Genomic DNA, 23,804 nt, shown 5'->3' on the forward strand with positions numbered 1-23,804 from the left:
AAAGTCATATTTCTGGGCTGGAGGTTCCAGTGGGATATTTTCTACACAGAAACCTCAGAATGTCTGACACCTCCTTCACTTTTCCCATTTTAAAAAGCTTACACACATTTTCTACACTGGTTTCTCTGGCCCATGTCTCGCTCCATTTTTATGAGTGACCTACTGATGAATTTCATGTTCTTCCCACAGGAGTAAGAGAGGAAGCAATGGGCTGGACTATGACTCTAAAAGATGACTTTGGGGCCATTGCCTGGACACGGCATTCTGGAAGCTACCTCAGCCTCTTCCTCCTCTTGTCTCTCTTTTCCCTTTCAGTCCAGTCCGATGTTGTGTTTCCAAAGGACCATAATTTCTCTTGGAAAGCAGGTAAAATGTTTACTTATTCAAATATAGTCATCCAGGTCTTTAGTCTCTGGAGCGAATTGAGTTTTACAACTACACCACTGGTCGTTTGCCAATGTTGCTTCAATGATATCATAAATATATAAAACATACTTAAATATGTGCATTCATACTGCATGTATAAACACACCAGAGTCAGACCATCAGTCCTTACTACTTCTATTTATTGGACAAAAATAGAAAATTAGTTTTCAGTGCACCCAGTTCTAGGGAAAGTTATATTCCTCTTTCTGACACTTTTGGGGAGCATAAACCTCTGGCTGCTATTGGACGTTATCAAGCCAGAGGGCCCTTGCACTTTCCATCGGACTATTTATCCCTAGCCCAGTGATGATAAGCAGGGCTTGGATTGTTACCATGATGATGTGTATGCTGTGGTTACATTACACAGCTAATGAGACATTGGTGCACAGTAAATAATCATGTCCTGCTCTGTTCTGCTGTGGATTAGGAGCCCCAGCTATGTCTGATTATCCAAATAATGCGCATATGTATTTGAGAGAGAATCTCAATTGGATTTCTTTAGTGTAAGCTGATGTCATGTGTCACTCCCTTTTGAACACAATCCGAGTTAATATCATGCCTCACCCTTCACTCGCTGAACAAATTCAATTGGAAATGCCAAAGCAGCTTGAGGAGGAAAACTTGGCTTTCTCACAAAAATGCCCCACTTGCTGTGCGATTAGCACTTTCATTTCTCACTCTGTGGTTGGGTAATGACACTGCCCAAGTGATAAAGACATTGATTAATTTCACATGAAAGAGCATATGTTCAAAAGGGATGTAACCAGGACACGGGTGAGGATTTAACATCCTTGCAGCGCTAAGATGGTTCATGAGTTGTTGCTTCAGTTAACTTTAAAAGGAAAACTACTTCTGTAACAAGAAAGGAAATCTCCAAGTTAACGCGCCTCACCTCAGAATATGCTGCTTCCGAGGGACTGTATCACAGTGCTTTGAAGCAAAGCAGCAGTTGAAGAACAGCCAGTTGTACAATAAAGTGTGTTGTGTTATGGAATGAGGACGTATTTGGTGTAGCTTGGTGTAAATGAGCAGAGATTCCTCAAGGCCACATGTTCTCACATTCACCGTCTCTGCAGCAGCTCCAGGCTTTACATCTCAAGTCTGAGCATCACGTTTGCGTTGGCAAATATTGATTTAACGTTCCCATCTTCACCACGGACGTAATATATATGTATACTTCATTTGGCTGACGAGCTCCGTTTTAAATGTGGACTTGTCGGTGTCAGAAAGATGTTCTCTAAATTATGCACAGCCACCCTATTGTGTGTTAGTTGTGTCTATCTAGGCCAACGGCATTGTGGGGTAAATCTTCTGTGTGAGCCAGTTCCCAGAGCTGTGGCTAAGCTCGGAGTCTGTGGTTTAGAGAGAGAGCTGGAGCCATTTAAGCTTGACCTTCATCAGTGTCTTGGAGACCAGAATGGAGCACTGAAATACTGCGGCTAATGGGGCTATTATTTAACTCTTTAAAGTGACCGTTCAAAGAACGAACCAAACATACTTACCATTTTTAACAGTGGGGTATACATTTAGCACTAAATTAATAGTGTCTGGAGTAGAAACCAGCATATTAGTGTGTCAGGCTTTTAGCTCAACTACAGGTAGCATTAAGTGTTTCAGATATCAAAATGCGTGAGAGACAAACGCTACAGGAGGTATCACATATGATAAAGGAACTGCATGTTCCCTTTGCAAATCTCCTCACAGCACTGTCAGCTGGTGCTGCAGTATGATTCAGATGGCTCTGTCTGTTTTATAACATTACATTAGTGTTGCTGCACATTGACTAGATTACATGAAACTAGTTGACTCTAGAATATAATGGCAGACGAATGGAAGTTTGCAGTCTGTAGCTTTCGCCTTTTGAAATTTTGTTTTTGAAATTCAAGGCATATACAGTCCATCAGAATGCTGATATCTTCAAAAAAACTGAGCGTTAAAACTGGATTCATTCTGACTTTCATGAGCATCAGCATTTAAACACAATAGCAAGGCAGCGCGCTCATCCTGTGTCAGCTTTAGTCGACTGAAAGGAACATAGCTGAAGTATTCTAAGATACATCCCAGGTGAGGCGGTATTGTGAATCAAAGCCTCTCTTTCTAAAAATAAAATAAAAATGCCATTGTTAAAGTTGTTATTTCCTTTTTTTGACTAGAAAATCCAACAAATTCAGGATAGTGAGGTGTCTTTATCTCTGAGGGGCAAAACATTGGTATTTCAATATCATTTTAACAAAACATTTGAGAGTTTGACTGCATTGAGCGCTTTGATTGTTTTGTGACAATGTATTGTTTAATTCGTACTTGTTTCATTCATATTTCTTCCGTTTTGGGCTATAAAATGAAATAGTATGTGTCCTTTTGATAAATCCTGCCAGTGTTCTCGAGAGGATTGAATGATTAAGCTGCCTGTTCATTTAAATTATGTGGGAACTTGGCAATGACTTTTGAAAGATTGGAAAATCAATAAAGGTTTTCCTTAATGAGAGGGATCACCCTCAGCTCCTGCTGGATTATTCCAGCAGTTTATGAGGCTGAAGCTCTTGGACCTGGTCTTAAAAACATGAACTCATGTGTGGAGTGATACAGTCAGGCAACATTTACATTTCATTTCAGGGTCTGAGTGTATTTATTTGCAATTTCACCACTCTGTTGCACCATCAAAGCTGAAATCAAACATCACTGCTGCAGAGAGCTTCTGTTGTTTCTGAAAAATAAGCTCAAAAGAGACAATGTGCTAGCATCCAGTCTATCAGGTTTTCACATTTAACCAAATTGCACTGAATAATTTACAGAAGGCTTTTTCGCTTCAGCAGTGACAAAGAAAAAAAAATCACATTTATCAAGTGCCTGTTTTAGCCAGTAAGCACCAGATAAGCTGTTGCAAGGGGACAATATCTAGTTACCCTCTGGCAACGTCTTGCAGCAAAGGCAAATGCACTGCCCTGTCAGCTTTCCCAGTCAGTACAATACCTCATGGAGGATTGAGTTGTTTTGTAAAGGAAGTCAAAGGTTGTCCTGACGGGGCCAATCTAACAGGTTCCTTCCTCTTGGGAACAAGACCAAGCAAAGTGATTGTTATGCAGATGAGCTCATTTCAAATGTGAGACTTTGAATAAAACAACAGAGAATACACAAACAACAAATGATACACTTAGGTCCCATGTGCCCAGTGACCCTTGAACAGTTGACATGTTGAACATGTTGAACATGTTGAACATAACATGTGCTGATGTATTCTGACGTAATCTGATTACTCATACAGAGCTGAATTCAAACATCCAAACCAAACACAATCACGCAGTTTTTCCTAACTGTGTCTGACAATTCGGAGGACCTCTGTTTAGACTATCAACACAATATAAACATATATAAATAAATAAAAAATTAAATAGAATTGATAAAGCAGTTTCAATGTATGTGAATGTAATTTTCAGGAGACTCTAAGCTGCCAGCTGACGATAGAGCCATATTTCCATAAAGCTGAAGTCAGTAAACTTATTCACCTGTAATTTCATCTGTAACATTTTTACATAACTTAACTGGTCCACCATATGTGTGTGTCTTAGGTTTGTGTTTGCATGCTCACAATTCTTTCACTAAATCTGAACTGATTCTTACTCTCAAATAGTTGATTAATTTTACGATTGAATTAATAATGATAGCTTACAGTGTTACAGCAAGCGTCAACGGTTTTGTTCCCCCTTCAACGACCTCAGTAGACGAATAATACATCGTATTATTGTTTAGAATAAATCAATTCTCAAGGACATAATTTAGCCTTTGGCCAACATCTTAAATTATGAAGTGGTGTGGTGGACTTCACTGCTAGAAATCACCTCTAGCCTATAAACATCTCAGATTTAGCTGGAATAGCGACAACTTTTTTCGCTGATGTTGACACAGTATAACAAGGTTCACATTCAATCATTCATTATTCATTCATCATCCTTTTGTTTGTTTTTTAATAGAATGACTGTGGACCCTGGTGGGCAACACAAAACATGTTGGAGCTGGCATGTTTGTTAACGACTTGGAAGATGCATCCTCAGAAGTAACTTTTTTATTTTAATGTAATCACAACGATGACTGCCACCAGGTGATTTGTCCTGTGGGCTCTGCAGTTGTCAGCATTTTGACAACAGCTGTGTGGGATTTCTTCTGCTGCTGCATACTGGAGGTAAAATAAGCAACGATTCACACGGGATAGAAAACTGCTGCTGCTGCTGCTGCTGCTGCTGCACGCCTCTCTTTGCTCCAAAACTTCTGCAAAATGCCAGTCTGTGAAAATGTCATCTGTGCTTTCCCAGAAATAGAAGATCGTTCTCCTTGCATTCACACATCAGCATTACACAATCCCCTCTCATTAAGCCGGCCTCTCTCTAACCCAGAGGGCTAGAATATTGTTGTTGTTAAGGCACTCGCCTGAGATCATTAACACCAGACACACATCTGAAAAGAATAACAACTTTTAGAACGTGAAGAAATGATAAACGTCACAGTAATGATAGAGGTTTCAGGGTTGTGAAAAATGTGAAAGAAGATAATCATGTAAAAATACTGCAGATAAGGGGAGCGTGTGTTTAAAATATTGAAATATTTATTATACTTCTTTTTGGTACATACGTGATTAATTCAGATATGTTTAGGCTACAAATACTAGAAGCAAGGAGAAACATAATGTATGTATTACAACAAAACTATTGTATATCATTAACAAGTTAGCTGCCACTTCATACATCAAAGAGTCGCCTGGATTTCTTTAAAATTACCAACACCCATACCCTAACTATGAGCATATATAGAACACTTTCATCCATCCTGACACACAACAATTGAAGTGGCACACACAGGGATTAAATGTTTTCTTCTGGCTTTTTGTAAACGCTGTAGAGCTTTCAAGATATTTTGCTTGTTCTATTCAAATTCTATCAATTATGTAGCTTGCCATTACAATTCAGTAAATTCCTGCCAAAAAACGCTGTCTCATTAAAATTTCAAATACAAAAATGTAGTTTGTTATCTGCCTCCACGCATATCTCCCTTGGATTCGCTGAATCTAGTACACCAAGTAAGCCTGATTAGGATCAAGGTGAATAGAATTCAAAGTGGACTATTGATCTGAGGCTGAAAGATGTTGCTCCAATTACATATTCTACAACTCACGCTTTTATAAAAACCAAACACATCCCCTCTGCATTTTTCAAATCGTGCCTTGGGCTTACCATTGACAGGAAACACAATGAAAAGTGAATTTGAAGTGGTTGTTCGGCTTTGTTTCATGTAAATCCGATCAGTATTGAAAGCACCATGCGAGTATTCTCGCGATCAGCAACCTTCACTAAATCTGACGTGTCTCTTCAAAAGCCCTTCACATTGATTATTCAATTGAGATCTCATTTTGAACTTATGTCCGTCTTTATGACTGGCAGTGAACTGATTGAGGCTGTCATAAAAGCTGTCCGCTTGTCTCATAAGGGCCACGAGGCACGAGATTCCTTGCAGTCAGATCCTTAATCCCATGAGAATATTCTCACAGAGGAGTTTGCTTTCAGAGCGACTTTCCTCTCAGAAGTCTCTTTCAAGCTGCACAGGGTTTTCACATCATCCTTATACAAAACGTTCCAATTCTGGTAAAATCTGCTGCAGTTACATTTTTCCATTAGAGGCTTGAATGAGGAATAGGGAAAGACACACGCCCATGACAAAGTAATTATCAGGAGCTCCATAGCTACTGGGATTATCCAGCATGTAGTGTCATTGTGTAAATGATGGGAATCAGAGACAGAAGGGCATCTCATTACAGAATGACTCCTGCAGGTTCAATTAATAATAATATTGAAATGTGTAAAAGCAGGGCCAGACCGGGAACCTAATTCAGACTGGGAATGTAACGTCAGCCCAGTTCAATCTCCACACAGTGACAGCGGACCACGTAGGGACGTGCAGAGGATGTTCGAGGGGCAGGGGCTCACAATCCTAAAAGCTGATTTTTGCAATTAAACAATTAAACAAAAATGCCTACCTTTTTAAAAGGATCCATCCATCCATCCATTATCACCCGCTTATCCGGGGTCGGGTCGCGGTGGCAGCAGGTTCAGCAGGCCGACCCAGGCCTCCCTCTCACCCGCAACACTTTCCAGCTCATTCTGGGGGATCCCGAGGCGTTCCAGGCCAGCCGGGAGATATAATCCCTCCAGCGTGTCCTCGGTCTTCCCCGGGGCCTCCTACCAGTTGGACGTGCCCGGAAAACCTCTAATGGGAGGCGTCCAGGAGGCATCCTGACTAGATGCCCAAACCACCTCAGCTGACTCCTTTCCTTTTTAAAAGGATATTAAAAGAAACGCATGACTAAGGGGTAGGTTTAATTTCATCATTTTGGGATGCACGTTAACCTGTGAGGAAGAAATTGAGAGTCAAATATTTCATTTTCTGCATTAATGTCCTGTATTCTGGTGAGTTTTAATGCACCATTTTATGATGGAAATGTCTTCATTTAATTTAAATAATTAATTAAATAAAAAATATGAACAAAGAAGAGACTATAATGCATTAAGGCTCTCAGGCATTCTGTGTTGCTCTTTATATATAACAACATGTACGGTGTACTGATATGACAAAGTGATATGTCCTAACTAAATGCAAACTGCATGCAAAAGTATGTAAATGCAGCTGCAGGATGTTTTGAAAGCAAAAAGAAAAAGTGTGCTTTATGGAACATAGTGATAGCTAAAAAAAGCATCTGCTGCTACTCATCAGAGTTAGGAACCTACAATTACATACATTACACAGTTCTGAGTCCCTGTATCTGCCTCATGTCGGTTTCCATTTGATTTACCCATTACATTCAACATTTTTAACACTGGTCTGAATAGAAAGCCAGGTTAATGGGAATTTGCTCGGCGCTGCTGATGGCCAGTCCGGGCCTGCATGAACGGCATTTCTTGGGTTTCTGATTAATAAAGCTCCATTATTTGATACATCACTCTCAAATTACATTAAGTAGTATGATAGAGTCTCGGAATCATAGCTGACTGCACAATGAAGCTAACTCTTGCAGACAAGTTGAAATAAAAACTCAACCAAAGTAGTTATTTAGAAGGTTGTACCTCTCAAGCTAAAAAATAAAAGTCACAATACTGAAATTTGATGAGTCTACAGCTTCGCTTCCTTTAATGCAAATGAGATTAAACCTGCTGACAAGAGCTTCTCCTGTTCCGCTGCTGCGAACTGGCCCAAGTGCAAAGATTTCCGCAAATCAGCAGCGAAGAGAGCCAGGCGGGAGCATGTCCTGTTCTTTGATGCCTTACCAGAAGATGGGTATATTGAGTTTTGAGGCTTATGTAATTGGCCTTGTAGTTTGTGGGTTATGCATGTCAGTGTGAAGGTCAGGCCCATAAAAAGGGCCTTGCAAGTTATTTGTCACTGCATGGAATGAACGGACAAAGCATCAACATCCTCTGCTGCCCACTGCAAAATAAAGTAAGCCTTTACGACTTCATGGCATTATGACTCTATCATTCAGTTCCTCACTTTTGTCAGGTTCTTTAATATGCTGCTCTGGAAATGCTCTCCAGTCAGAGAGCTTCATTGTTATTCTAGTTCATTAAAAAAAAGCCTATTTGCTGCTTTAACAAAACATGACGCCCCGGTTGTAATTACAATAGTTTTAATGAGATGAACTCATACAACAAAAAACTGTAAGCCTGAAGGTCTCACCCAGACTGAGCCAATGTGAGTCCGGGGAGAACCTGCGATATATATACACACAAGGAGCTGAAACCTAAATACTAAAAATGAAATGTGTCTTCATCGAGCAGTTTCCTTGCTTATAGCCCCCACTGCAGACAGAGGAAATAAATAGGTCAACTGATACGATTTCTCTATTCCTATGACTACGTCCTCCTTTGCTTGATAATTAATGGCATGATATATTTGTTTCTCGGGTTGAATGCTTCACTTCACTTAAAATATCTCCGCAGAAAAAAACGGAAGATTGTGACTCCTTGCTGATGCACTGCCAAACGTAAGAGGAAAATGGTAAAAATGTTCTCTGTGTTTGAACAGCAGCCTCTGCAGAGACCTGTTAAAATAGACTCCTCTGTTTACTGTGTATTTGACCCAGTGGGGAACACACTGGAGAGACAGCGAGGTGAAACCAAATGGATTTTATTCTCACCTGAGAAAAAAATCCCAAATGAGTCATCTTGTGATTGGAGAGCACTGTCTATCAAGATCGCTTGTTCTATTCTACCCTTTGATCAACTGCTGTGCTGAAAAAGACTCGTCAGAGCCGAGGATGTGCAAGGGAGGAGTGGAAGAGAGAGATGAGAAAAGCTGTGAGGATAACACGTGAGCAAAGTATTGCAGTGGGGTTATCCTGCCAGTATTAATGCGGTAGTCAATGCCAAAATATAAACGTTTTAAATTATGACCTATGTCTCTCATCTCACAAAAAAATTTAGGATTAAAAACCCATACTTCTATGTGATATGGGCAGTGTTTCAAGAAGCAAGATGTATGGAGCCATCTAAATGACTGAATAGCCCCGTATCAGTCCAGTCTCCTAGAATTGACATTCTCACCATAATAAAACGTAATAAATCAACATATCTGGTGAATTGTAAACTCTTGATACAGAACGTGCATGTAGAATGTAGACGGACAATGCATTTCATGTGTTCTCTATGTACACGCATATAGCAGCTGGAGCATTGTCACATGGTTGTGTTTAGGTACGAAGCACTAAGAAGATTAGGGAATGATTTCTTTGTGAACACACCATCCATCCCAAACACCGTTTAAAACACATTGCCTGTTAACAAAATCCAGGCAAGCCAAGCAAAAGCTGTGTGTTTTAACACTGCACTCTCATTGGATTCTGTCACTGTCCTCTCACTTATTCTAAATGTTTCAGTTTTAATTTTCTTTTTTAATTTAGCCTGCACTGACCTCCACTGAGATGGACCTTGCATTTCTAGCGTAGAGATTAGTATCACATTGTTTGGCTATAATTCACATGATGAACTCAAAATGTCATAAAGCTGCAACAGGCCATGTTTTAAACAAGGGCCACAACTGCCACTGAATGCTTCATATGCTCCCTAATTTATTATTAGACACTGGGTGTTGGACTTTTCTGTAACACTTTCTCCAATGCATTGTAATCGTCTTATAGCACTGTATAACCATAGTTATAACCACGGATACATATTCTATTAATAGCCATAACAAATTAACACATATACGGTCAGGTGTCAACAGATCCTAGTGAGCTATAATTTCCATTGTTGTAGTAAATTATAATCTTTTTATATATTGTATTATTTAACTGTTATAATACATAAGTTACTTGAAGTGGTCGTTGGGAGCTTTAAAGTAAAAATACATTTTACAATAGTTTGTGTGTTGTTCTTGTATGGACCTTAAATTTAGCAGTCAAGAGTTTTTGAAGCACCGTGGAAGATTGTGAAGCACCTTTTTATATTATTTACATTTTAATTACATTTTTTAGATATTTTTATTTAAGATTATTTTCTTATGTGAAAATGTGTAAAATGTATTTTGCCCACGAGCATTGGACTCATTAGCATTTGGAAATGGTATTGTTTCACCTCACGGCTCTCATAGGCAGATGGGAGGTGCAGCTGCATGCAGAGGCTGTTCCTCCGTTGCCTTCTCTCCATTCCTGAAAGTTATTGGATGATTGTAGTTTGTTGAATCATACTCTTCCATCTCTCGCTCGGTGGCAGTTGGTTTGGTTTTCTCTGATATCTTCGTAACCTGGTTGTCTTTTCCGTTGGGGTTCGGCTTGAACCGTTCTTCCTCATCTTTTAGTCTCTCAACAGGATGTTTTATGATCTTATCACTCCCCTGTCTAGCAGCACGGGTCATTATGGCACCTTTTCCAGTTTATAATGTCTTTCATCTCAGTCTTTTCTTTTAGAGTCTCATTCTCTCAATAGTTGCTGGAATAAATCTTCAGCATGTTGGTGCATCGCAGGTTGGAGCTGCATGGCACATTAAACAGCACCGGGTGGCCATGGTCCTTGAGTCAGGAACACAAAGCTAGAGAGGAGGCGGAAGAAATGGCAAAGCCTCAAGGGAGAGATCTGGCGTGCAGGATTCAAAGTTATCAATCATATCTGAAGGAAGGCACTTCTTCAGGTTGTTGCCTCTCATATTGGCTGGCTGCCCTCTCAGCCTGTGGAGTTATTTCTGGGCCTTGGAGCCTGCAGACGGACAGAACTGCGCTCCCCACTTATTCCGGGCCTGAGGGCGGAGAGGGGTGGGGATGGGGGGGGGTGATAAGGAGACAACCCTTCAGCGTCTTGTCCAGAGTCGACTGTCTTCTCGTTGCTTTTTCTTCTTGGGTATAGTTTTTTGGCGAAAACAGCTAAACCACTCCCATTTGAACAACTATCCTGATTATTTAATTGAACCTATACTTTACATAATCAACACTAGTCTTTTTAATTAGTTCATATTAAAACACTGAGCTCTCTCAGCTGCTGAACGCAACCAAACAGTTTGATATAATAAACTGAATAAAAACCTGATCAATTAAAGACACAATTAATTAAACAATTACACAACATAGATTGACACTGTGATCAAGACCGACAGACCTATGTAGATACATGTGTGCCTATATGCATAATCAATGAATGTATAACATTCTCAATATTTTAGCACAAATCAGTGTCCTGATGAGAGGCATGATAGGGAGGGGAGAACGTTTCCCCCCCGGGTGTCCAGCGCTGTGTGAGATAACGTTGCAGGCCGAGCAATTAACATCCAGTTTGTCTGGCAAGAAAATACAAGAATTCTAATCAGAGGTTGCTATCATGACATTAACTATACATAACCTTTATCAACTAAGATGTTTGAATATATGTACACAATACAGGGACTGTATACTAAGACTGACGAGCATATCAAGTAAAGTAAAGTTGTTTATTAACAATTGTCTGTGTCCTCAGAAATGTGTCAGATTGTGTCGTAGTTTCACCAAGAGACGTCTGAGGGTGTCCGTTACATTTGAGTTTTTTATCGTTCAGTCCACCAAATTTCTGTTCAACCCGCTTTGGGATGAGTGGCTCAATAATTCTTTGTTGTTGAGAGCAGGGGGAGAGCTGCATCAACCTGTTGCCCTTAATGGGCACAACAAACCAATTTAATTGTTGCCTGTCAAACTCAAAACTTGTTGTTTAGCAAAGCTGTTGCATATGTTTTTGTGAGCGTGGACTTCCTGGTTTGCAATTTTCTGCTTTAATTATGAGGCAATAGAGGGTCCTTTTCTTTCCTTGATCAGGGATCATGCTCTCAAACTGGCTGGTTTGGCAGCATGAGGCCTGAGCCAAAGAATGGCAGAAAGTAACTCAATGACAAAGTCTGAATATCCAAAGAAGCTGATGATCACTCATGAAGTGTTGCCTGAAAAGCAAGTTAGGTCAGAAGCTGAAAAGTTTGTAAAGCCGTATATCAGTCTCATGACGTGATTACATTTAAAACATTCCATGTATAATGAGAGCTATTAGGAGAACGATACCGTGTTCGCTGTCTTTCTTCTGTAAATGTATGTTACAAGACTATAATATGTGTGGAACAGTAGGCCTATTTTCCCAAAGGCTGTTGCTTTTTTTTAATATTAAGTTACTTCAAAGAAAATTATGAAAAAAATGTTTTGACACACATAAACAGGCTGACATTCAAAACAGCAGTTGGTCTGTCTAACGTTGTTTGAACATTTATTTTGTTTTTCATGAGATGGTTAAACTTTGCGTTATGTTCCAGACCAAAGCATGTCAACAATTACATATACATTTGCCAGATGTTCTTATCCAGGGTGAACTACAGCTCTGGTCAGTACGCATTATTAAACCAAGACCATCAGATTCAGATGCCTGGCAGCAATCAGCTCATCGTAGCCATTAGCTGACCAGCAGGGACAGAACTTGTGGGCTGATCTAATGAGCTGAATTTGTGGGAGCACAAATATAGCCTATATATATATACTGTACAGTCTAATTTTCCTTTCACAAATCAAATGATCAAATGGACAAAGGTAGGCCTATAAGTGAATACAATCAAGACAATGTCTCAAGTAAAGACGATGCTTACCTCCTATACTTGTTTGGCAGTGCTCCCATACCCCATAGTTACTGGAGCCCGAGACATGAGCACACATTGTCTGTACAAATAGGATACAGAGAAAGACTCTTAACCATGAGTTTGCAGGATGTGAATGTGCAAGAAACTCATCGCATGTAATTAATATAAGTTGGATACGCCATGCATCATTTTCATACCCCAAACGCCCAGCACTTAATCATGAGGAGAGAAGCCAGGTGAACTTTAATTAGGATTTGTGGAGTGATGTTTGATCTTTTATTACCTTTGCTGTGGAGGTAATATGATGGCCTTGTGCATATCAAACATCGGCTGTGAACATTGAGGCTCCCAACAGGAAGACATTTTTGGAGTTTAATGACCATATAGCTTTTACCTGGTGCCATCAAGAGGCCAAACTAATGAGTGTATCTCCTGATTTATTGTTCATACACTGTCAATATTTGCACAGATCTGCTGTTATGACGAAACAACGCAAGACAGACCTTAGTGGCAGTTCTCAGTTATGCAATGAGTTGAATGCTATCTTGTTCATTTTAATAATCCCAAAACAGTCTTTGCTATGTCTGAGTAATAATCAAAACTGCACTGTAGTTGTGAAGTATTACTGTTGGGTAATGAGCTCACTGAATTTGCAGTTGAACTGGAAATACAATGACACGTCAAGTTCTTTTTAGGTTAAGCCACTCGGATACAGCAGCTGCAACCTCAAAATCATAAAGGGATATTCAAGATGTTTCATTATCTAGCTGTCTTTAAATCTGCCTGAATTATTATGACCGGATGGCTGCAGATTTCCAACAGATGACAGGTGGAATCTGTGGAAGGTCCCAATAGAAGCGCTCTCAAAAACATAATTGGCTCTAAAACTCTGCCCAGCTGCGTGAGAAAATTGGTCAGGTGGTTTCCCTAATCTTTTACTCTGTAACTACTATAATGCAATGCAATGAAAATGCTCTTGATTAATATCCACTGGAACTTTAAATTTCAGCAAAAATGTTGAGTTAAATATGTGGTATTGGGGCTGGGTATTGGCTTTCATTATGCTGGTGCCAATACATTGTCTTGGCTTTTGGTACCAATAACAAAACAATACTTTTTATACAAACATTTTCTGAGACGTTATTTTTATCGTTTATTTATTTAAAGATTAGATTTATTTTAACAGTCTTGATCAAACTCTAAATACACAAATTGTGTGTGACATTTGCAAATTAAACCTGTGGCTGGATCTGTGATTTGATTTGCGTCTGTCATACAATTACAAATAATGCAAAGCAGGGCGTGACTGGGAACATAATTCAGGCCAGGCCAACCACAGACTGTATCCTGGGAGTGTCCTGTGTGTACTGTTTATACCAGTATTATAATTTATATTTTTATGACCACAATAAAACTGATGTAAAAACATCCCCAATTGGAATGTTTTTTTTAGACGACACCAGGCATCTCTCAAGACCTCTGATTGAACTTGTGTTTATCACAAGTTCTGTAAGATCTGTGTACCTAGAGATATAACATAGCATTCTCAAGTGTTGATGACATTTATTGTAAAACATTGAATCAATTCGGGAAGGAAAGCTGGGATATTATGACCTGCTAAAGTGGCTCTGCTAGTATATATTGTCAGCAGCTGCAACAGCAACGCTGGTGAGTCTATGTGAGTATTTATATTTGTGTCTGTCCGTGGTCAGAATGAGTTACCGTGATAGAGTCACACTTCCTCAAAATGCAGTGACAAAGGTTTACAGGTGTGTAGTTGAGATCACAATGACGGATGAGTTCTAAGATGACGCCGCGAGTAGGAGAGTAAGCCACAGTTTCATGTGGCTGTATAGGAATCATTTGATGGATATTTTACAGAGCTTGCTGCGTCTTTTGGATTCCCACGGAGAAAAAGATCCCAATAGTTTCCTTCTGTAGTGTTGCTCTGTATATTCCCCGGCGTTTCCCTGATCTGTGCAGAGAACAGCAAGAGAGCAAAACTGTGCAAGAAAGCCTCGGCGAGTCTCAGCAACATTGTCGTATTCGCCCTGCTCCTTACACATGTACCATGTCAAAAGGGCGTGTGATAAGTGAATGTTGCTGCTGGCACTATCATGGCTGTAGACAGATTTATGTTCACACAGCTTAGATTGGATACCTCGAGATGTGGATTTTGTAACTGTGCTTCGCTCAGATTCGCCCTGAGAATGTTCACATCTGACAGATAAAGCCACCCTTCAGGACGTGCCAGGTCACATTAAAAAGACAGGCGTTATCACAGCTGTAGCAGTCACTTTGAATTCCTACACAATATAAAAAGATTCAAAAAGTAGAATTTACTGCAGGACTATTGTATTACAGATGTACCTAATAAGCTGGTGGCATGGTAGGGAATATTCAATTCATACTCAGAGCAGTGAACGCCATGGTCTCAGTTTCTGCCTTGAGTTATGAGCTACAAAATCCAAGCCGCACAGATGCTTTTCAGGGAGAGCTGCACCAGGCTTAATGTTGTTTAAAATCCATGAATCACTCCCACGTATCTCTTTGATGCGCGCACACACTTACCTAACTGTCTTTCTGTTTTTTGCGTGTATTGAAGAATGAAGAAGACAATGCCAAGCTCTCAGACAACAGATCAGTCAAGAGCTCAATACAAATTGCATCACAGTGAGACAGCTGAAGGATGTGGTTGGATAGTGAGGGTTACATTTATCAAACAAGGCTTGATTGCATAATACAGTTTTTTGTTGTAGCTTTGAACTCCTGAGTGTGTTCTGTCAGGAACACTAGACCCTTAAGGAACATTGTCTTCATACCTTGCGATAAGACTAAATGTTTGTTTTTACGGGGGCGTTTTTCAGCCTCAACCCGTGTATGTGACAGAACATACACGGTCCAGAACAGCCATCTACGCAGGCTGTAATTAACGAACAAAGCATGTCGGTAGCTGCAACCTGAAACATATCTTTGTAATGTTTAAAGTATATTTGATTCAATATTTTGTGCAACTACCATTATTATGAGTGCTGTCAAAACACGGCTGACCCAGACCAAGGGCTGTGCTTAAATGCATCCACTGATTTAGGATTTGAGCTGCTGCTGTGCTGCTGACATGCTGCTTTCCCTCTGCAGCCCGTATAGGTTAGTTGGTCAAATTATATATCTCACTCAGGACAAATACGGTGGATCGAGCGACTGAACCAAGAAACAGACCAACTAAGAATAAGCTAATTTTTCTTGCGATTGACACACTCTCCCATAGATTAAACTTTGGCTTATTTGCACACTAAAGCCGTGGAGTCCTTTGTGTTATCTGAGGAATCTGAGGAAGGTTCACCTCCGAGTATTAGAACTTCCAAATTACTTTAGTAGTGTGCTGTCCTTAAGTCTCCCAGAGGAATGGAGTTAGAGGTGTCTGCACATTTCTCATGGACTCAGTGGTAACAAGTATGGCTGCACAGTGGCTGATGGCTTTGTCTGGACCCCCGATGAAGTGTTTCTTGGAGCTTAAATTTGACCTCCCACAAATTACCATAAAATGAGCGAGCGTCTGATTAATAACTGAGGGACAAAGGGAAATCAAATGACAGATGGAGGAAAAGTGAAGTATTTAGGCTCCGCGGGTTACACCTGACTTGGTTGATCACTTCTTGTCAGAGAAACTCTCGGGGTCCACATTGAATTGATCCTGATCTCAGCTCCAGAGCCATTTTATGGTTGATTTAATAAAAAAAACTACATTTTCTGGTTTAAGATTGCTTCATAAAATGACTGTGGAAGATGCTTTTAGCGTTGTTATTAATCGCGATTCATTTCTAGTGACAGTGATGTAGATTGCATATTGGGATGGGAAGATTAGTACTGAACTATTAATGCATTTGATCCTGAATTTTAGCGACATTTTGTAAGGTTTACAGCAAGTGTTATCAAAAGCTGAATGCAGGACATTTGTAGAACAGCATTAAACTTATTTTGCACAGTTCAAATTATGCATAACCACATAGATAACTTGGTTATGGTGAAATAAATGAAATATTAACATTAATTTGAAGTTCCATTATTAATAAATAACATATTGATTGGTGCATCAACCATTTAATTTAGTTGAGTTACTTTCCATGACCGTAATCAAGTCCTTTTGGCTATAACTTTGTTACGCAACAAATACGCGCATGCTGATGTCGGTCATTTTGAGCACCATTTTTGTTGTGGAGATATGAGCACTTGCTAGTTTACATTATTCTACTAGATAAAAGCAGCACTTTTGGGAATTGCTGCTCATTGTGAGAGCAGCTAAAAGAAAAACTCTATGGTGTGTCGGCTCTCAGTGTTCAAATGAAATTTCATGTTCAACCATGAATGCTGCCTTGTCACAGCGCTCCTCAAACACTGATGAGGAGTGTTCCTGCTCGCAGCCCCTTTATTCCTGCATTCTCTCTTCAGTTGGTCCAACCTTTCAATACATCTCTCCTCTCTTTTTGTCCCTTTTTAAGTCCATCGTTTCATCGACATGGACTCACCTGCATTGCCATCCATGATTGTAATTAAACACGTTGAAGTCTTTGCTGCGGTAGCTGATATTTTGAACTATCTTCTGGTGTAAATAAATGGATAGGTAGTTTATATTTATTCAGTGGATACAATATCGATCGACAGAAAGACAGTTCCCAGAAAAGCCCTGCTGGAAACTTTGATTATTCTAATAAATATGTATATATATATATATATATATATATATATATATATATATATATATATATATATATATATATATATATATATATATAATTTGCTTTAATAGATCTTTTAAAACCAAGCAGCCGATATATCATACGAACGGTGATGCATTATTTCTGTCCTTTACCTCATGGCCCTCGTCACCTGCATTATTACAACACTGGGGTCGTTCCTCAGGTCGTTCCTCAGGTTGCTGCCTGTAGATATTGCGAATAGTTCTGCTCCTGCGTTTGAGAAAGAGAAATGCAGCTCAGCGGAAGACGGTGAGACGGAGGAGTGAATGACATCCTATCCAATTACTTGTCACCTCTACACAGGCTGGTCAGTGACTTGAAGAGACCACATGAGGCAAGCAATTACACGGAAAAAGATTCTGATCACCACAGAGTTATAGCACACCTCTGCCTGGTCCCCGCTGTATTCTTTATGTCTTAAAGTGATACTGACTAAAGTACAAGTGTAACCAAGTTGATTCTGGGAGAAACCTCTGTTGGGATTTTCCTACAATCAAAGTTGGAGCTATAGAAACGAGACCTTAGAAGAAATACATTATCTACTTTGTAGATTAAATACCAGGTGGAATAAGTCCAACATTGATTTCAATGGGAGAAGAATTCTCGTCTGTTTGACCGAGAGCCTTTTTTGTTTAGTAAGACAGCGGAACATGACCACACAATCACGATTAGTTGAAATCGAAAAACTGCTGAAATGGGATTTTACTGTCGAACACAAGTATAAAAAACTAGTCCCCTGGCCCTGTTGTGGAGACATGACATTACACAAAATGTAATGTCATGTGTCAACCTGTTACAGTTTTAGAAATGATATCTTTCAGTTGATAACTCTATCAGGGAAAGCTGCAGGAGCAATCAGACACCTTTTTAGCAAGTTCTCAGTTTAACTGCAAGTCATATTAGTCGTGAAGCTGTGTCTATTGTGTCAGCATGCCCCCCATTATCAGCAATCACATTTGAAAGTAATTGCTGATAATTATGATAGTATTATTTTTGATCCAAATCTGCAAAAATAACACCACATTTTCATTAAAATTTAGAACCTTCACCAAATTGCAATCGACAGATTTAGTCTTGATTTAACAGAAGGAGATGTTGGCAGGTTAGCATATTCAGAGGAGAAACAAATACAAATGTGACTCACACAATGTTCCGTAAAAGAGGATACTATACTGTATATCAGGCAGAGAGGAAAATAAGAAAGTCCAGATTATTCTTCATTTGTGTTTATAATCTTTCCGAGCTAACAGCCACAGTATCGTTTCAGTTAAAGGTGTTCACTTGGCCTCTAACCTATGGCTTAATAATAAATGTATATTGATTTCACAGTTATGTGTGCTTGGTTTTACATAAATCAATCGAGACAGAAATATTTCAAAATGTGTGTTTGTATATACGTTAATTATGCGATACTGTTTTTACTATTGTTTGTAATTGCTTTTAGTGCAAAGTCAGTCGTCCTTGGCAACACGACAATCAATAAATTGGCTTAAAAAGCAGCCTGGAACTAGTAGCCCTACATGTATGTCGTATCTCTTTTTATCTGCATGCATTCACCATATTGGATATGGTGGTGGTATATTAATTCTGAATAAAGATCATTGATTACATGTGTAGAAGCCTTCATGCCGGTATTAATATGATCATCTTTGTTACTTACCGCTTTATGGATTTCAGTTAAATCCGAGCCGAGGAGCTTGAAGGTCCTGCATCATGCTTTATAGAGTGTGAACCTGGCTCTTTGAACCGTCACACATGAAATCAGGCCACAGACTCTGGATCAGTCCCAGTCGGTGTGTTTGTTTGTCTGTCCATTTATCACACTTTAATATCTCTGACACCACAAATCAGACTATTGTTGATGAAAGGAAACAAGTCATATTCCTGAACTTCGGCATCTTAAAATAAAAAATGTGGTGGGGCTGAAGAGGGGGTTGCATTGTATTTATCTGGTTAGTTACTGATTAGCCCAAATGGGGATTACTTCATTCAATGGTCACAACATGTGTTAGTGTTGTCTTGCTTACGCTGCTCGCCATTTATTTAGTGATTTAGGCATTCAAGTACTGTCAGTCTGAACTGTGCTGAAAGGCTGAATACTAAATTATACCAAAAGCCCTTTGGAGCCATGTGTATAGTATTGCAGCCCCAAGGTAGGTTATTCATTAGTGTTGGATATTGAAGTGCACTGGATGCTTTTCCTCGGGATAATGCAAACTTCAGTAAGGATCTCATTGTCAAGCCAAAACACAAATACTATAATGCATTCACTTATTGAGCATATATGGTAATGTATGATTAATATTCAAGCAGGAAGGTCAAACTTCTGCTGCTCATTCTTTTTTTAATATCATATACATTTTATTTTGAGCTGCAGGTGATGAGTATGTTTTTGTCAGTTAGTTTGCTTGTGGATTGTCCCCGGCGATGATTTTCAACTTCTTTTCTCACTTTTCGCAAATTTTCTTCTAACCCTCTCCATCAAAATTTGGGCAAAAATGAGCTGATTCAGGGCTTCTGGAGAGGGATTGACTGCCTTGTGATAATCAGATGAATTTCTGCATATATGAATGTTGTAATTGAGGATGCACCCCGCTGCTCATAAATTACAAGTGATGGAAGTGTGGCATGGGGGACGGCTGTGTGCATAATAAGGTGCAGTGGCATAGGTATCATTTAATTAAAAAGTGTTGTGACAAAGGACGCAGGTATATACACTCAAACTAAACCCGGGCAGAGAAGTTGAAGATAGATGGCGAGAAAACTCAGCAGATGTTTACGAAGAAAATGCACAAAAAACTGCGGCGTAGAGAGAAAAGCTTTATGGCCCTCTGTATGTGTCACTGCAGCAAGTCAGCAAATTAATTGAATGACAATTAATCAAAAGTGTGGCACTGTGCTGTTGAAGTAGCATTATTGAATGTTGTTAATAGAGAAGTCTCTTCAGAACTCCAGTTATTGATGTGTTTGTTCTACAAGCCAAATACAGTGTTTGTCCAGTGCAGTAGATAGAGAAACGGGTCAATGTGATCAATAAGTGCTCAGAAAAGATGTCTGCCTCTCCTTTAGTGACACATTGGAGCAGAATGCATGGCTTACAGAAGCATCTTGAGGCATGTGGAATCGGGCTGCTCTTTCAAGTTTCGAGCAGCAAAACAAAACATCGAACATTAACGGTCTCAAAATGGCGACATGAAGTTGTAAGCGCCAAGAAATCGTTTAAGACTTTACTGACCTGCCTCAGTGATGCTTTTACCAAATGTAATTAAAGAGACCAGAGAGGCAAAAGATTGAACAGTGGTGAGTGCAGTTTTCTCCTGACGGAACGCCGCGGTTTAAGAGACAGTTTACTGCTTCGCTGTTTGCTTCTCCTTTGTCTCCGTCTGTCTGGTTTCGGGGCACAGTGGAGATTGCTTTTGTTGTGTTCCTTGTTATTGTCGGGCAGCTTCGCTATCATTTGTCCAACTTAAGGGTTCAACCCAACACTGATGCAAAGGAGAAGACATGTTCTGTCACACCGGCTGGGTTTAATTCCTGTCTTTTCCTGTATTGTATGAGTTGGATGAGCTCTTGTTACTTTCTTTATACCCGGACTTAAATGGAATAGTAAATATAGCAGGGGCCCCCAGGGGTACTGGAGCCCCCCGGGGTTGTAGGCAAGGCGTCAGGAATGAAGGAGCTGTGGGTGACTTGTTCCTCCTGAGGGGCTGACAGATGCTGATGCTGACAGATCGAGAGAGTGATTATTCAGAGCTTAGGAGATAGTGCTTGTGTTAGCTGGCTCCCCTGGCAGCGGAATCACTCCCAATCACACCTCCATAAATCAGGCACACATATACCGGCACAGCAGGAAAACAGCAACATGGAGCAGAGGTAGCCATGCTGATGAAAGAGGGGTGATCATGAAAGAGTGACCACAAGAGCAGTGCAATCGGGGTTGACGCGACACTCAAGGTCGTTAAGCTCGTGGGTGAATATTGCTGCTCATATCTTCTATTTGGGGAGGGCTTTTCACTTCTATTTTATGGTGCCACTCATTTCAGAATTGTTTTAGTCTTGTCAGTTTTTACCGAATTGAGAACGTCACAGTGTGGAGCTAGAATGTTGGAAGTTGGGGTACGACTCGACTTTTTGAAGTTAAATTCAACTGACATCTACCGTCTGACGTGTCTAATTTACATGTTTTCATACGTGTAGATGTTTCCCCGGCATTGAGTGATCTCGGGTAGCCTCTTCTCTCTTCTGGCAGAAACAACATGTCCCTCCTGTTCAACGTGCTGTTAGTGTCTTTGAGGATGTAAACAAATAGCCTGGCACACATCATTTTAAGCTGGGGCTCAAACTGAAGCAAAACCATGTTAGCTCAACACGTGGCATCCTAATTGAGCATTAAAAGATACTAACTAAAGAATGAAAATATGCACGGTAGTCAATGGTGCATACTGCAGAAGAAAACAGGACACCTGTTCTCTTTAAAGGGCACACTTATTGGTGAAGTTGCACTTATGGCAATGCATGGATATGAAACGAGTTAAATGGTTACGGCAATAAAGAATGTCTGCTGCTCCAGTTTAGCCATGCCCCTCTGGTTCTATTTTCAGCTGTTTTTGTTTAGCCTCATGTTGTATGCAGCTCATTTTCAATGTGGTGTGTATATAATAGCCATCGGCTTTCTGCGTAATAGGGCTATTGTAACAAAATAGTTTGAGCCTTCAAGTGCCTAAAATGTGATCTTCTAATAGAGCTCTATTCCCATAAAGCAAAGGTTTTTTTCTCATTAGCTATAAGTCGGCTGTGCTTTTATTGACTTCTGCATTTCGGTGTCTCCAATGAATTTGTTATGGCTTTCTCGACATCCTAGTGTGATGTTGTCCTCCATATTAATACTGGGGAAAGCCAAAGATATGACACCCTTTGAGAGGCAAATAATATAATTATCCAAAGCAACCCTAACAACTACAAGTTGAATAAATCAATACAAGTCACGTGTAGGTCCACATATCCACATGACGTGTCTGTGTCTTATTTATGCCAAACATGTACGTCTTTGATAGCCATATAGAGTTAACCACACACAACATATGCGTATATACCCTCAATGTGTTTCGGACTGTGTTAAAAGAGGGCCATGTTCACTGCAACTCCTTTATGTTTATCTGGATGTCTGACATAAGTTCTTAAATTAAGCCAATGGACAAGTCATCATCCTCTTTCTGGTGTTTAAAAATGTCTTTGTAAATGAATACTAATAGTAATAATGACTTTGGTTTTTTATCCTTTGAGTTGTGTAAGACAAAGAGATCTTATGAACATAATGATGTTGGTTACTCCGTAAGACCCCATTAACATTGCAGAGCCAAGACGAATAAACTCAATGATGTGCTTCGATGAACTATGAAACAGTTCCGCAGATTGAAATGTTGCTCCCTGAAGCAAAAAGCAGCAGTGTTGTCGTGTCAGGGATTGGCCTGGGAACAAAGTGTTAACAACAGACTTCACTGGCACGAAAGGGCATGAAACTGTTTCAGTGAGTTGTCATTCGAAAGCAATTTAGGATGCAGGAGGATCTCATTATTACATCGATTTAATTCCAATTAGAAGAAATGAATCAAATGATCCTTTTCATAGCATGTGGCAAAATGGCTGGATGAGAATTGAATGTGACTGACATAGATAACCATATCATATCAGCAAATTAATTTAATCTATTTCTTTTTCTGATTTATGTCTACTTCTTTTGAAAATGAGGACAAAAGGTCAAAAACTAATTTAATAGGGCACAAATTAGTTTTGGGGATTAGATTCATGAATCATAAATATATCTAGCAATTTTAATAAATTGTAATTTAATCATCCTCTTCAATCACCTTAATCTACATATTCTGCCGATGTTACCACAACCGTTATCACTATTATAGCATTTTCTGGTATAGATTTGACGAAAAGAAGTAAGAACCCGATTCAAGTCTTCATCAAGATGAGCATTATTATTCAACAGGTTCTCCAGGCACGATCAATGAGAGAAATACACTTCATAAAAGAATTACAGCCACCCAAGAAAAGGTGTTGGAGGTGGTTACATGATTGGCAATTTTTACGAGACTGAACATTGCATCTTTTACAAGGGAAGGAAGTGAACTGAGCAAAGTGTGTGTGTGTGTGTGTGTGTGTGTGTGTCTGATAGCAGCAACATGGAATACACACCAACGTGACAAACCTCCTATATTTTGAATCTATCCATCCGTTATCTGCACTTGTGAATTCTCCACACTGCCAGCATGTTCATTTGAGCCCCGCAGCCTCTCGCTGTGAGGCGATGGCGTTAACCACTGCAACCCCTTAGACCTGTTCTTGCCCCATATGAATAAATAAAACAGCTTTCTTTTCTTTTCAAATGGGTGAGTGTTATATCCAAAATCTAGCTAGAGAATCATTCTCACCCTCTGTCGACTTGGCTCTGAAAAGTTTATAGTTCCCTTTTTCACAGAAAAACTGGTGTGTGGTCAGCCT

General features: G+C 39.7%; 1 protein-coding gene across 1 annotated transcript in view; it reads left to right on the plus strand.

The window, feature by feature from the left end:
* The first annotated feature begins 206 nt into the window (after window positions 1-206).
* thsd7ba (thrombospondin, type I, domain containing 7Ba) overlaps window positions 207-23,804 on the plus strand; it is a 111,274-nt gene continuing 87,676 nt past the window's right edge. The window contains exon 1 of the mRNA XM_034561795.1: window positions 207-366. Within this exon, the coding sequence (XP_034417686.1) occupies window positions 207-366 (160 nt within the window). The remainder of the gene's footprint in view (window positions 367-23,804) is intronic.

The sequence above is a fragment of the Cyclopterus lumpus genome, chromosome 21 (genome assembly GCF_009769545.1).
Source record: "Cyclopterus lumpus isolate fCycLum1 chromosome 21, fCycLum1.pri, whole genome shotgun sequence".
In the NCBI taxonomy this organism is placed as follows: Eukaryota; Metazoa; Chordata; class Actinopteri; order Perciformes; family Cyclopteridae; genus Cyclopterus; species Cyclopterus lumpus.